The sequence below is a fragment of the Sitophilus oryzae genome, unplaced genomic scaffold, assembly GCF_002938485.1.
Source record: "Sitophilus oryzae breed Bouriz unplaced genomic scaffold, Soryzae_2.0 scaffold_1640_pilon_pilon, whole genome shotgun sequence".
In the NCBI taxonomy this organism is placed as follows: Eukaryota; Metazoa; Arthropoda; class Insecta; order Coleoptera; family Curculionidae; genus Sitophilus; species Sitophilus oryzae.
In genome coordinates this window covers 1,157,725-1,174,108 of record NW_022146326.1, presented here as the reverse complement: position 1 = coordinate 1,174,108, position 16,384 = coordinate 1,157,725, and the positions used below count along the sequence as shown (strand labels likewise).

The following is a 16,384-nucleotide window of genomic DNA, read 5'->3' as shown; positions in this document are numbered from 1 at the left end:
GAACATGATTCAGTTTCTTTCATGTACTCCATGCTAACTTAATTATTCGGTTAATTTCTGGTAGTAGAGATTCCGAGTTGTATATTAGTTGTACCAAATATATGTATTCTTCTACTATTTCCTATTTGTGTTATTAATTAGAATATCTTTTCTGTACGGAGCATATATTATGTCTTCTGTCTATACGGACCATATACAATTTTTTTTACATCGTGTATTTTTTATGAGAAACATCGATTGGGGCATTGTAAGCTGAATAAGCATATAAAGCTGATGGGACTAAAAGACGAAGCCATGCATGTGCAGGTTCTATCAATCTGTAGAGGAAACGACAGAACAGATTTTATGTCGGTGCGACAGTCTGGCAAATGTGCGGTTCTCGGTAACAGACGATGATAGGAGGATATATGTATGTATATGTATGGAGGGTTCAGTCTCCAAATTTCTAAACTTGCTGAAAATAATAGGGCTAGAGAATCTAACCTAAAGGCTCAGAAGAGGACGACAATAAATCTGAAAAGGTCGCAATGTCTAGTTTTAACATGTAAATACCGACACAAGGCTTTTTCTTGCCGACACGGTATATATTTAACACTATCATTATTAAGTTTAAAACAATCTGCTTTAAAGCGGCGTAACGCGATACGTACTGACGAACCCTATAAAGGGCCCTTTCACGGCTCGACAAATCCCAATTGAAACACGAGGACGACGACGATAATAATAAGGTAATGAAAACACACACGAACGGAAGTGCTGGTAAGCGGCTGACGCTTCCACACACCGGCCTATGTACCGCTAAAAGGGTGCGCGGTAAAGGGAGCGAGGTTAGTTCACACTCATTACGCACGCGTTTCCTGAAGGGCACGTGTCGCTCGTATGCCTTTCGGAGCATCGAATACATTGTCGCTTCGGTGTCTTTAGGGCTTAATTATTATGATTTATTGTGAGGTTGCTGGCCGATGGGAAAAATAAATAAATTGAATTGTATACGATTGTTTAATTGAATTTGAAATAGTAATGTGGAAACGTTCTATCCTTTTTTAATGTTTCTATCATAATTTTCAGCTTATTCAGCCATTTTTAATTATGGTGTTGTCTTCCTAACATATTTAGATACTCTCATTGTAGTTGTTATTCAAGTTATCCCTGCTAAATTCCTAATATCATGATCACATTTCAGGTTCGGTTTTCTCTAGGTCTTTTAATTTCTCGTGGGTACCATGCAGTAATTTTCGTGGTCTATCTGTGGTCCGTTCTTCTTGCCAGGTGTCCTACCCATTGCCATTTGACTCTGCGAATGACATCTATTACCTGTGTCTTTTGTCGTATTCCACTCTATTCTTTTACGGTCTCTCTTGATTATCACCAGCATCTTTCGTTCCATTGAGTGTTGGGCGACCTGCAGTTTCCTTATGATGTCTGTTTTAAGTGTCCAGGTTTCCTAGGCCAAAGCCTAGGGATAGGTTATGACGGGTAGTGCACATTGGTCGAATGTTTTCTTCTTTAGATAAAGTGGGATTTTAGATTTGAATATGATTGAGTTTCTTCCATAAGTACTCCATGCTAACTTATTTTTTCTGTTGATTTATGGTAGTAGTAATATATATATAGTCTGGTAGTAGTAATGTTTCTATAATTAGTGTTAATTTTTGACAAACTTTATTCAATTTTTAGTAAACGATATCTAGACATAGACCTCGCCAAAATTATCATCGACCTTTGACGCCGTTTTTTTTTCTATCGTACGGTATTTCATTTCAAATAAATGTATCTTAAATATACAACAATTCGAGGACAAAACTGTATATCCACCTTAAGGGTATAAGGATAATTTTCAACAAAGCAAAACTCTTTCATTATTAATTTTTAAATTACCGTCGATAGAGAATGCCCTACAAAATATTTAGCACTATTTCTGCAAGGTTGGTAAGTTGCCTGTTCTGTATGATAACATTGACCAATTATTTTAAAAATATATTATAGTACCAAGATTATGTATTACAGGTATACGCTTAGTGATTACCCTACGCTATAATTGGTTGGTATACGTCTGGCTAATTTACTAAATATAGGCAATTAACTAGATAATTGCTAAAGCTTTTAAGCGATAAAATTTTTAAAACGATTCATTACTTCTTTTTTATGTACCTACTTAAAAATGCTAGTAGGAAAAAACATAAAAATAAAGAAAAAATAAATAAACAATGACTGTAAATGATAAAACAAACGTGGTTACCTTGACAGACCTTCTTTTTGTAATTACAGCGTAAATAGGTGTCACTTCTATATAATTATTTTGATATAACTGGGAGAAGCGTGAAGCTTGAAGTAAAAAAAAATATTTTATGCATTAACATTTTCTAGTTTTAATCTTTATGTCTAGTAATATTAGGTATACTAATTACTAATACCGAATGTAAAAATTAATTCCTTTTTTAAAAATGAGGTGTTTACTGTACGTTTGTCCGTTCTGTAGCTACAGGGTATCCGTGAGAGGGGAAACGATATTCTCTCGATGTTTTTCGTACAAAATTAGACGACGCGTCCCATCAATAAAAATTCGACAAATTTGCAAGTAGCCAATAAAATGAGTGGGCGGAGCGATTAGCGGTGGCGTACTCGTCAAGTCGATGTATAAAGTATATTTCTGTTTATTTAAATGTTTTTTGTCCGCATTCCTTTCATAGACACAGATCCAGCAGACGTACTGTATATATGTATATCATAAAAAAATATGATATGGCGTTTATTTTCAAGCTTATTTAATTGTAGAGGGCAAATAAAAATGGCAATATATTTTCGACTTTTTTGAAAAATGTGTGACGAAATGTAGGATTGAAAAATTAACCTTCCCGTTTTTTAGAGAAGAAATTATATTTAAAATATACGGGGTGCGTCTCAAAAGTGGCTCACCCCCTATAACTTTTTTAGTTTTTCATACGAAAAAAACGAGATTTGGTGTTTTGACGTATTCAACTGTGTTTGGTCACTTCCTGTTTCATCGGAAATGACTACAACTTTTGATTTTTAAATGACACCTTCGGTATTTTTTTACTTTATTCTATAGAAACCTTAGGCTCTAAATAGAATGACACATTATATGTCAACTGTTGACATTTTCGCATATGGTTCATTTTAAATTGTAGCATACGCGACAATTTGACTCGAAATACCAAGTGTGTGGTAACAAATTATTCGTAAAAAAATGCTTTTTCCAAATATGCTTATGAGCCACCCTGATTTCATTTAAAAAAATTGAGATATGATTAAAAATACGATTTGAGCATCTTTTAACCGGCCAAGACAAGACACGAGAAACAGACGATCAAATCTATTTTTCCAAGGCTCCTTGATTAAAAATTAGTGTTTTTAACACAACCGTGGCACTCTAGATTGAAATTTAAAATACGATTTTTTTAAGCGAACATGTCAAAAGTTGACATATAATATGTCATTCTATTCAGAGTATCGTTTTCTGTCGAATAAAGTTTTAGTCATTTCCGGTGAAACAGGAAGTGACCAAAAACAATTGAATACGTCAACCAGTCAAATAACATACCAAAATTGTTTTTTTTTATCTGAAAAAATTAAAAAGTCATAGGTATAGGCCACTTTTGAGACGCACCCTGTATTAACAAGTAAGTTTTTAATAAAACCTTCGCGGTGCCCGGTGGCATAGAGCTACAGGCTCTCGTCTACCAATCTGAATGTAGTGGGTTCCATTCCCACACCCGGCATTTCATCAGCCGATTATTTTTATTAAAATAAAAATAGTTTGGGTACCTAGGTCGACTCAGCGTTAAATGAGTACTTGGGATTCACAATCCTGAGATAATAGGCGGTTGAAGCGTAGTGCTAGCCACATTACCTTCCTTGTATACCGAATGGCTCTAGTATGGCAAGCTGTACCTTGCTACTCCCAAGGCGTTAAACGCTATAGTATACGGGAGCTATTATTATTATTTAATAAAACCTATAAACCTTGGTCCATTTTTTGTGACAAATGGCACGATTATAGTATTAAAATGCAGGCTTGCGTATTTACTTTCAATTGATTACTGTACTGAAATTTTTAATCAGTAATTTACGTATAATTACGAAAATAGAGGAGCTTATCGTTAGCTAAAAGCGACTTGACCGTTTAGAGACCCATTAATGAGGATTTTTACCAGCAAATACAATTAGCAGGGAAGGTCGTTTCCATTAATGTAAAAAGATAATCCAAATCAAAGTTGGGCCGAAAACGCATTAAATTTTCGAAATAATTACCACTTGATATAATTGTTCAATGATCAAGAATGCCTTCAATAGATTTACGCCCATTGTTAAGTCTGATTGCAGTATAGGTACACGGTTTGGGTTTCGTCAGTAATTGATTATATTGCCAATATGTATTGCGCGGTGTTGTTCAAACTTTCTAGATTATTTTCATTGAAAAACATTTTTTTATTATCACAGTGAATTAAAGAACATTAATGTTTGATATTTATTCACAACAGTATACCTTTATTTGAAAGAGAATTGAATGACGTTTTTTAACGAACATATATAAAAACATAAGCAAAAAGGTAAAACAAGGCAGTTAGGTATTGCAGACCATGTGTGGTCGGACTATAACAAAAATTGTGCGGAAGTAAATTTAAAGAAGCCGTTTTAATTTCAAGCAATAATAATATTTCCAATGATAATGTGTTTAGCAATCAAAGTATGAAAATTTCCACAAATTAGTTGTAATTTATTTAAATTATTTGATATTTAAACTAAAGTTGCTAATGTACAGCAACTTTAGTTGCTATACGTTACTGATAGTACAACAGAAATAATATACAGGGTCGCTGTTATGTATGGAAACGGTCGATTATTAGGTAAAATATAGGAGGTACCGCAAAAAGTTAAATATAAAAGTTATGGGGTTTATAAATATCTATGAGCGGGTAATAAATTTAAGTATACAGGGTCGGTCATAAAGTCATGGCACATCAAAGTTTCATTTTTTAAATGGAATCCCCTGTATATTATTGCATATTTCGGTTCTTCCCTCAATTCTAAGCAAAAATCGAAACACACCTCAATATACCTCAAACCAACCGTTTCCGAGTTATTGACTTTTGAAAATGTCACTTAAACAATTTGATTTAATTAATTTCGACTGTGATACTTAATATTTAACATTAGTTCTCAAGTTAGCATTTATAGATGTATGAAATGAGAGTATATCAAGTCTGGAAATTACAAGATTTTAGTTTAACATTTCAATTCTTCAATTTATGTACATTGTGTATTACGATTATTGCTTAAAACTGAAGGAAGAATTGAAATAATTGAAATATGCAATAATATACAAGGGGTGTCATTTAAAAAAAAAGTTTGATGTGATACAACTTTATGACTGACCCTGTATACTTAAATTTAGTAGAAGCTAACAGAAATGCAAAAACCCATTACAACAGTATCACAGTTTCGGTAGAATGGCATCATTAAATCAAACCAAATACATCGAAATTCATTAAATCGAATTGTTTAAATGATATTTTCAAAAGTTAATAACTCGGAAACGGTTGGTTTGAAGTCCATTGTTTGTATTTCGATTTTTGTTTAGAATTGAAGGAAGAATTGAAATCTGTAATTATATACAGGGGGTTACAATTTAAAAAAATGAAACTTTGATGTGCCACGACTTTATGAACGACCCTGTATACTTAAATTTATTACTCGCTAATAGATATTTAAAAATCCTATAACTTTTGTATTTAACTTTTTGCGGTACCTCCGAAATTTTACCTAATAATCGGCCCTTTCCATACATAAAAGCGACCCTGTATACTTATGTCCACAAAATTCAAAATATCAGAAATAAATATCTCTTAATAGCCAAACTTATACAGAAAATTAATATTTAAATAGATCAGTGCCCCGAATGTTAATGAATAATAAATAAAAATCAGTTGATAATGACATAAGTTTCTTCTGAAGAAATGAAAATCCAATAAATTAAAACTTAATTCTAGCTTGAACTTCTCCCTTTGGTTTAATAATATAACGTTTTTCGAGGTAGTTAATATTGTAAAAGAATACTCCTCTTACTCTTTAAGAAATATTTATTTGAATATTAGAAACATCGATTAAACGGTAACAGAGAATAGTGTCTTCCCCCTTTGGATGCCCCGTAGCTACATAACGGATAGATGTATACATATTCAAATTCTTTTTTGTAAAAATTACATGAACAAATTTTTCTTCGTTTAACTTAATTTTCCATATTTTGGACCTAATATTTATAGTCTAAATTGTAGTTAAAAATAATATAGGATTATGCTCTTTTTTCTGCTCAATTTTCTTAGATCACAAGATTAAAAATTTAAGAAGATTCCTTTAACCAAATGATTTGTTGCTCTTCAGAAATGAATTTATATTTTTTATGATGCAGTAACAAATCATAAATATTCATGTTCGCTTCAAAATTCAGCTGCCGATTTAAATCATTCCATCCCTGCCTAGTTGGGCTAAAAATAAAATTTTGGGAAGGTGACACCCGCATATGATACTAGGTACTGATTACGTAGAACCTTGACTATCTTTTCAAAATATTCATCAATTTTGTTACAAAACAAAAAAAAGGTAAGTATATATTATGTACATAATGATTCAAGAAAAAAAACCCTAAAAATAATATACCTATATTAAAAAAGAAAAATGTAAACAACCTAAATTGTTACATACAGTCCAAACCAAATAAACTTTTAGTCGCGTGATTAAGTTTGACCAGCATAGCGTTGTCCACTTTTTTATATTTTCTTTTAATCAAAATATTTTAGGAAATCAAAATAAATTAATTATAAATATATAAACAGTTATTATTTACATCAACAAAACTCACCTTGTTAACAGCACTTAAAGGACATAAAGTACATGAGTTTTTTACTGCTATTAAGCAGCTATCTTGTACACTTCGCACTAAAAAGAACAATGTTCGACTGCAAGATCTGCTAGTAATAATTTTTAAGCTTAAAGCAGCTTAAAGTATCACAACTCTACTTATTTGAACCAAAAACTCATAATACAAAACTAAAGTGTCAAAACGAATGACAATGTCAGGAAATGAATAAATAAGTGGCGGCAACTTGACATTTTTTACAGCAGAGCTACCATCTGAATTTCCAGCGCGAAATTTAAATTCTAGTTAGTCAGCGCGTCCGTGGGTTGGCAACAATGAAAATCGCGTGTTAAAAAATGCATAATATAATTAACATTTTTTTCTACAAAATATGTTATAGATATATTTAAAGTCAAAAAAAGAATTAACGTAACAGTATTTAATTAAGCTACAATGTAGGTACATATTTAATAGTTTTGTCTATTTTTATTACCGTTTGCGTAAAATATACCCGAAATAATCCCAAAAACAAACACGTGGCGAGCAAATACAAACTAACAACGTCCAAAAACAAATAAACTACCCAATTATAGCACTTAAACCACTGCAACGACATTAGTAATAAAATAAAAACAGTGTTAATGAAACTTTCGTGTTGGACAGTGCGGAAAATCCAAAATTGATGGGCAAAAAAATTAGTTATCTGAACGTCGCAGTTTGAAGTAGAAACCTTTGTACTAAGCAATCTTTTACAAATTTGTGCTGATACTGGGTTGTTTGACATTTCCATTAAATTGCCTTAAATTATATAGGCACCTATGATAGTATCACCGATAGTACCAAGAAAGTTTGAAAAACCTAGGAAACATTTAAATTGATTGATTTATGTCATGTGTTGTAGTTCCATTAGTCCCCTGCTTTAAAAATCAGGCTAACTAAATGAAACTAACCAAACCAGAAAAAAAAACAGACCTCATAGTATTCTTGGAATTGACAATCATGACTGATGTTGATGGTCTTTGTCAAAAAATGAAACTTAATAATGAAGAGAGTTTCCAGACAATCAAATATGTTCAATAAATATTATTATTTAAAAATTGTTTTTGTTCTGGTAACTTTCTTTCTTTTTTAAATTAAACATTAATTTTTGATAAATTGACATAGATTGGTCTAACAGAAATTAACATCGATTGTCATTTCAACGACCACTGTGACGCCATTTTTTTAACAATGTAGGTCAACTTACCTATTTTAAAAAAAGGTTAATTTGGTCATTTATTAAAAAAAATCATAAGAATGAATACATGGTGTAAGATTATTTTTAAAAATACAAAATAGTTTTTTATCAATGATTTTTTGTTGTGGAAATGAATTTATGTTGATTATTTTATTAATAATTGTCTTTGTAAGACGAAAAACGTTCTTATCGACATTTTGAGAAAAATGCATTCTTCATATAAAAAAATTAAATTAAAAAAGAACATAAGATACATTCAAAAGTATATACATTCTTTTTCTAGAGTATTTTAAAATAAAGTTTTATTATAGATATTATTGGAAACAATCATTGGTAGTACTTAATGTTTGACATCACAGACGCAAGTATGCACGTCAGTAGATTTAATTGTCCTATATTTAACGAAACTGCTTTGTAATTACCAAATTTAAAACAAACAGGAAATTTGCTTTTACATCCAAATTTTATGCAGCAGAAATTTGACTCATAGAAAACTACAGAGTGAAAAAAATATACATATTGAGCTGATTACATACAGACATCCATAACAAGTATACGAATAATGTCTCTATTATCCGTAAAAACAAATAAGCATATAATTAAATCTACAAACAGCCGCATTTCTATTTATAATGCCCATTTACGTATGATAATACCCACAAAAAATAATTCGACCCACAATCAACTTCAAGTAATGACAGCTTATTACGATACAGAACGTAAAGTAATAGTTGACCAGTTATTTGCTTTGCGATAGATCGAAGATCATTAGCTGTAATAACAAATTACCCTAATGCACCATAGACAGTGTATGGAGAAATAAAAAATAAACATAATCAATTACTAAAATAGCCGTTTTATGAATTGTATCATCATTTTATCTGATGTATAGTGTCATAGTGTAGTCGTATTTTGCTATGGTATAAATAAACCTTTGGGATTTAACCAGTGCCAGTGGGTGTTTGCTTAGAAAAAAGATTCTCACACGACCACTCCCAAAAAAGACTCGTTTTGGAGTACCAAGTCGTTAATATAATGCTGCGACCTTCTAGATCTATTGTGTGTTCCCCTTTCTTCAGTTATAACGAGTTATAACTCATCATACAGTCTCAGGGCTTTAACAAAAGCCAGTATCTGAGACGGCTCCACAGAGGCCAGCTCTCCATCCTCGACATCAGACGTACCAAGGTTCATGGCACGAATGGTCGTCGTCTCGGCGCACTCAGTGATAAGGTGTTCTGGTGTTTCCCCATTTTCCCCACAAAATCTGCATTCGCCGTTTTTTCTCAGTTTCAGCCTACTGAGGTGTTCGTTGAGGAGACAGTGTCCTGTTAGAAACCCCGTGACAATCCGAAGATTGTTTTTACTTAAATCAAGGAAAAACTTTGATTTTTTTCGGTCATAAGTTCTGAGGAACTTTTTCGAGTGTCTTAGACCGTTGGAGGACATCCATTCCAAGTTACGGATGGAGTCTTCCAGATTCTTCAGATCCGCTTTCAGTTGGTTCCCGTTTGGAAAACAGAACGGTTCTGGTTCAGTTAGTGGAGTGTTCGCTCCTTTTCTAGCTAGATCATTTGCTTTTTCATTGCCTTCTATCCCTTGGTGAGCAGGCACCCAGAGTAGGAGGACTTTATTTTCTTTGCCTAATTTGTTGAGCTTCTCTAGGCATTCTTTGACCAACTTCGAATTGATGGTTACTGAGTTGATCGCTGACTGAGTTAAGTGCTGCTTGACTATCGGATAGGATGGCAATTTCCTGTTTTTGATAGTTCCTATCTAAGATAAACTGTACGCATCTTTCGATAGCGCAAATTTCTGCCTGAAGGATACTGGGGTAGGTGCCTATTGGTTCGGAGTATTTAGTTTTCGGAGTAAATAACTCATTATACAGTCTCAGAGCTTTGACAAAAGCTAGTATCTGAGACGGTTATCTTCCTCGTTGGTATCTCCATCTCCGATATCAGATGTACCAAAGTTTATGATACGAATGGTTGTAATTTCGGCGCACTCAGTGATGAGGCGTTCTGGTGTTTCCTCGTTTTCCACACAGAATCTACATTCGCCTTTGTTCTCAGCTTCAATCTACTGAAGTGTTCATTCAGGAGACAGTGTCCTGTTAAAAACCCCGTGACAATCCCAAAATTGTTCTTACTTAAATCAAGAAAAACCTTTGACTTTTCTCGGTCGTAAGTCCTGAGAAATTTTTTCGATTGTATTAGATGATTGGAGGATACCCATTCCAGGTTATTAAAGAAGAACTCAAGAACCTGGAAAACTCCTCTTCAGTTGTATTATCTATGGTTTTTATAAACTCCGAAGCTTTCGATATAATATTTTTAATTAATCAATGTTCTATTACGGCCAGTAATTCACTGTCGTGTCCCTCTTTTATAATACAAACAGAAATTCAGCTATTTCAGATAGAAAATTGAAGATAAGGATTAATTGTGGTTGATTTTCTGTCACGACATGAAATATGCTTTTGGTGATTTATACTGGATATAAAGATTTTTTATTGCTTTCTTTTAAATGTTGCAATTATGGCATATCCATGAAATCTGGAATTTAATATGTATAAATTATTATAAGTATATACTTATAAATAAATGAGTATTATATCAAGCAATATAAAAGTATGTTCCCATATATTAGATGATTATAAAATAAAGAAATAGAAATAGAAAATATCATCCGAGCCGTAAATTTGGTGGTCTAAATAAAAAGAAATAAACGTCACAGATACATTTGTTTCTATATTTTTAATTTTTATCACACGAAATTTGCATAGAAAAAGCTTAGACGACAATTATTGCCTATATGACACACAGCGAACTTAGTGTCACCGGTGCTCACTGGTCGAATACTCAACCGCGGTTAAATATTCGACCAGTTCGCGCCTATTCAGCCAACATATAGACATCGTTGATTAAATGGCAAAAGCGCGCATAGAAATAAGCATAGCAAATAAACTGGGCGATAATACACTTCCACACGACTGATTAATTGGTTAAATTAAAGTGGTCGATTTAGAGACCATCAACATATAAAGCCTATATTAACTTCACTATAAAATGAACAAGGGAGCCAATATTTGGACAGTTCAAAATTGGCATGCAATTTCTTATATTTCCAACGACTATGCACCACGCGGTATAACGAAATCCTATCAGCCCCCACTGAACAACTGAACCCATTACCAACCCTTTTATAAAAATAAAAACGCCACTGGTAACAACATACACCTTACAGAATTGCAAAAATGCACCGTTTGTCTAACATTACATCCCTGGCAAAATCCCCTTTGGCCTAATCCAGGCGAATAATCCCCCTCCTGGAAACCCCTCAACCGATCACATATACCACGCCCCCAATCGCTCTAATCTAATCTTTTTGTTGCAGGCGAGAAACCGCACAAGTGCGTCGTCTGTACGAAAGCCTTCAGCCAATCGTCCAATCTGATTACGCACATGCGTAAACACACCGGCTACAAGCCCTTCTCGTGCGGGCTGTGCGAGAAAGCGTTCCAGAGAAAAGTGGACCTGAGGAGGCACAGGGAGTCGCAGCATTCCTCCATTCCAGAGGTGGTCATCGACAGCATGTTCCGCGCTGTCAATCAGCTGAAAGCCAGTGTGAGTGGCGTGAATGGACTCGGTAATGGTGCTTAAAACTGGAAATCTGAGTTGTCCAGGTCGAGGTTTACATAAATGTTTTGTTTAAATTGACGAATTTACGATTTACACAAGTTTGGTCTAATTGAATCTGTACATGCCAATGAAATATGGTTTAAGATTTATGGCGTTTTCAAATAACAACAGGCAGCAGAATTGTCATAGTAGCTGCTGCATTTTTTATCAGAAATAGAATTACTTACATACAAGGAATACACAAACCTTGTAAAGAAAAGTATCTCATTAGTACGTTGAAAAATTTACATAAGTTCTTATTTTAACTGAAGAATTACACAGAGTAAAACTTAGTTTTCTTATCTTCTATTGGTCAGTGAAGCAAATGGCATAGATTTAAGATTTATAGCATTTTTAATCGACACCCTCTAGCGTCAGTGACAACACAGGACTGTGTAATCGCGCGTAAAGTTGGAAATTTGAATTTTCAAGGCCGCAGTTTACAAAAATGTTTCTTTAAATTAACGAATTTACACAAGTTTGGTCTAACTGTAACTGTACATGCCAATGAAATATGGTTTAACAAGATTTAGCGCGTTTGCAAATGACAACAGGCAGCCGAATTATCAGAGTAGGTACTGAAAATTGATGATTTGTGTCAATGGCTACTACTTAATTCTGCCTAATTCTGCTACATGTTGCCTACTATTTATTTTTATCAAATATAGAATTACATCTACAAGAAAAACAAACCTTGTAAAGAAAAATACGTTTTTAAATTCTTTTGATTCTCAATAGGTTGAAAAATTTACATAAGTGTCTATTTTGACTGACCAATTACACAGAGTAAAACTTAGTTTTCTTGTCTTCTATAGATCAATAAGACATGGGCATAGATTTAAGATGTATAGCGTTTTCAATCAACAACCATCTACCGTCAGTGACAACACGAGACTGAGTAATGAGTAATGGCGCGTAAAATTGGAAATTTGAATTTTCAAAGTCGCAGTTTACAAAAATGCTAGTTTAAATTGACGAATTGACACAAGTTTGGTCTAGTTGTATCTGTATATGCCAATGAAATGTGGTTTAAGAAGATTTAGCGCTTTTGCAAATGACAACATGTAGCCGAATTATCAGAGTAGGTACTGAAAATCTACATTGATGATTCGTGTCAATTGCTACTACTTCTGTCTAATTCTGTCTAATTCTGCTACATGTTGCCTACTATTTAGTTTTATCAAATATAGAATTACATCTACAAGAAAAACAAACCTTGTAAAGAAAAATACGTTTTCAAATTCTATTGATTCTCGATACGTTGAAAAATTTACATAAGTGTCTATTTTGACTGACCAATTACACAGAGTAAACCTTAGTTTTCTTGTGTTCTATAGATCAATAAAACATGGCATAGATTTAAGATTTATAGCGTTTTCAATCAATACCATCTACCGTCAGTGACAACTCTAGACTGAGTAATGGCGCGTAAAATTGGAAATTTGAATTTTCAAGGTTGCAGTTTACAAAAATGCTAGTTTAAATTGACGAATTGGCATAAGTTTGGTCTAATTGTATCTGCATATGCCATATATCTACATTGATGATTGGTGTCAACTGTTACTACATAAGTTTGCTGTACATCTACAAGGAAATCAAATCTTGTAAACAAAAACACGTTTTCTAATTCTTTTGTTGCCTGTGAAGTTAATATACATACAAAATTACATAAATTTTTATTTTAACTGACGAATTACACAGAGTAAAACTTAGTTTTAATGTCTTCTATAGATCAATGGAGCATATTATGGCATAGATTTAAGATTTATAGCGTTTTCGATCAACATTACCTATCGTCTGTAACATCACGGAACTGGACAATCGCGCCTAAAATTAGAAATTTGAATTTTCAAGGTCGCAATTTGCCAAAATAACAAGATATTCAACATGTGACGAATTACACAGAGTAAAACTTAGTTTTTCTTGTCTTCTATAGATCAATGAGACATGGCATAGATTTAAGATATCAAGTCAGTAACATCACGACACTTGGCAATCGCGCGTAAAATTGGAAATTTGAATTTTCAAAGTCGCAATTTACAGAAATAACAAGTTATTCAATATACGATATAATTCGTGTTAATTGCTACTACTTAATTTTGCAGCCTGTTTTTTATACTATTTGTTTGTAAATATAGAATTACTTACACCTACAAGAAATACCGACCCTGTAAAGGAAAACACGTTTTCAAATTCTTTGGACGTTCATTGATACGTTCAAAAATTTACATAAGTTTTTATTTTAACTGGCGAATTACACAGAGTAAAACTTAGTTTTTCTTGTCTTCTATAGATCAATGAGACATGGCATAGATTTAAGATATCAAGTCAGTAACATCACGACACTTGGCAATCGCGCGTAAAATTGGAAATTTGAATTTTCAAAGTCGCAATTTACAGAAATAACAAGTTATTCAATATACGATATAATTCGTGTTAATTGCTACTACTTAATTTTGCAGCCTGTTTTTATACTATTTGTTTGTAAATATAGAATTACTTACACCTACAAGAAATACCGACCCTGTAAAGGAAAACACGTTTTCAAATTCTTTGGACGTTCATTGATACGTTCAAAAATTTACATAAGTTTTATTTTAACTGACGAATTACACAGAGTAAAACTAAGTTTTCTTGTCTTCTATAGATTAATGAGACATGGCATAGATTTAAGATATATATAGCGTTTTCAATCAATACCATCTACCGTCTGTGAAATCACAGCACTTAGCAATCGCGCGTAAAATTGGAAATTTGAATTTTCAAAGTCGCAATTTACAAAAATAACAAATTATTCAATCTACGATATAATTCGTGTTAATTGCTACTACTTAATTTTGCTACCTGTTTTATACTATTTGTTTTTATCAAATATAGAATTACTTACACCTACAAGAATTACCGACCCTGTAAAGAAAAACACGTTTTCAAATTCTTTTGACGTTCATTGATACGTTCAAAAATTTACATAAGTTTTTATTTTAACTGGCGAATTACACAGAGTAAAACTAAGTTTTCTTGTCTTCTATAGATTAATGAGACATGGCATAGATTTAAGATATATATAGCGTTTTCAATCAATACCATCTACCGTCTGTGAGATCACAGCACCTAGCAATCGCGCGTAAAATTGAAATTTGAATTTTCAAAGTCGCAATTTACAAAAATAACAAGTTATTCAATATACGATATAATTCGTGTTAATTGTTACTACTTAATTTTGCAGCCTGTTTTATACTATTTGTTTGTAAATATAGAATTACTTACACCTACAAGAAATACCGACCCTGTAAAGGAAAACACGTTTTCAAATTCTTTGGACGTTCATTGATACGTTCAAAAATTTACATAAGTTTTTATTTTAACTGGCGAATTACACAGAGTAAAACTAAGTTTTCTTGTCTTCTATAGATTAATGAGACATGGCATAGATTTAAGATATATATAGCGTTTTCAATCAATACCATCTACCGTCTGTGAGATCACAGCACCTAGCAATCGCGCGTAAAATTGGAAATTTGAATTTTCAAAGTCGCAATTTACAAAAATAACAAGTTATTCAATATACGATATAATTCGTGTTAATTGTTACTACTTAATTTTGCAGCCTGTTTTATACTATTTGTTTGTAAATATAGAATTACTTACACCTACAAGAAATACCGACCCTGTAAAGGAAAACACGTTTTCAAATTCTTTGGACGTTCATTGATACGTTCAAAAATTTACATAAGTTTTTATTTTAACTGGCGAATTACACAGAGTAAAACTAAGTTTTCTTGTCTTCTATAGATTAATGAGACATGGCATAGATTTAAGATATATATAGCGTTTTCAATCAATACCATCTACCGTCTGTGAGATCACAGCACCCTAGCAATCGCGCGTAAAATTGGAAATTTGAATTTTCAAAGTCGCAATTTACAAAAATAACAAGTTATTCAATATACGATATAATTCGTGTTAATTGTTACTACTTAATTTTGCAGCCTGTTTTATACTATTTGTTTGTAAATATAGAATTACTTACACCTACAAGAAATACCGACCCTGTAAAAGAAAACACGTTTTCAAATTCTTTGGACGTTCATTGATACGTTCAAAAATTTACATAAGCTTTTATTTTAACTGACGAATTACACAGAGTAAAACTAAGTTTTCTTGTCTTCTATAGATTAATGAGACATGGAATAGATTTAAGATATATAGCGTTTTCAATCAATACCATCTACCGTCTGTGAGATCACAGCACTTAGCAATCGCGCGTAAAATTGGAAATTTGAATTTTCAAAGTCGCAATTTACAAAAATAACAAGTTATTCAATATACGATATAATTCGTGTTAATTGTTACTACTTAATTTTGCAGCCTGTTTTATACTATTTGTTTGTAAATATAGAATTACTTACACCTACAAGAAATACCGACCCTGTAAAGGAAAACACGTTTTCAAATTCTTTGGACGTTCATTGATACGTTCAAAAATTTACATAAGTTTTTATTTTAACTGACGAATTACACAGAGTAAAACTAAGTTTTCTTGTCTCCTATAGATTAATGAGACATGGAATAGATTTAAGATATATA

The 16,384-nt window shown here is 32.5% G+C and overlaps 1 protein-coding gene across 2 annotated transcripts in view; it reads left to right on the top strand.

Moving 5' to 3' along the window:
* LOC115880696 (zinc finger protein with KRAB and SCAN domains 1-like) overlaps positions 1-13,517 on the top strand; it is a 60,390-nt gene extending 46,873 nt beyond the window's left edge. The window contains exons 6-7 of one of the 2 annotated variants that reach the window (XR_004049926.1): positions 11,514-12,372; positions 12,883-13,517. Coding sequence is in view for 1 of the 2 variants with exons in the window: in XM_030897978.1 (XP_030753838.1) it covers positions 11,514-11,779 (266 nt within the window). In the remaining variant the exon portion in view is untranslated. Of the gene's footprint in view, positions 1-11,513 lie in introns of both variants that reach the window. The other variant, XM_030897978.1, reaches the window with a different exon arrangement.
* Positions 13,518-16,384: the final 2,867 nt, after the last annotated feature.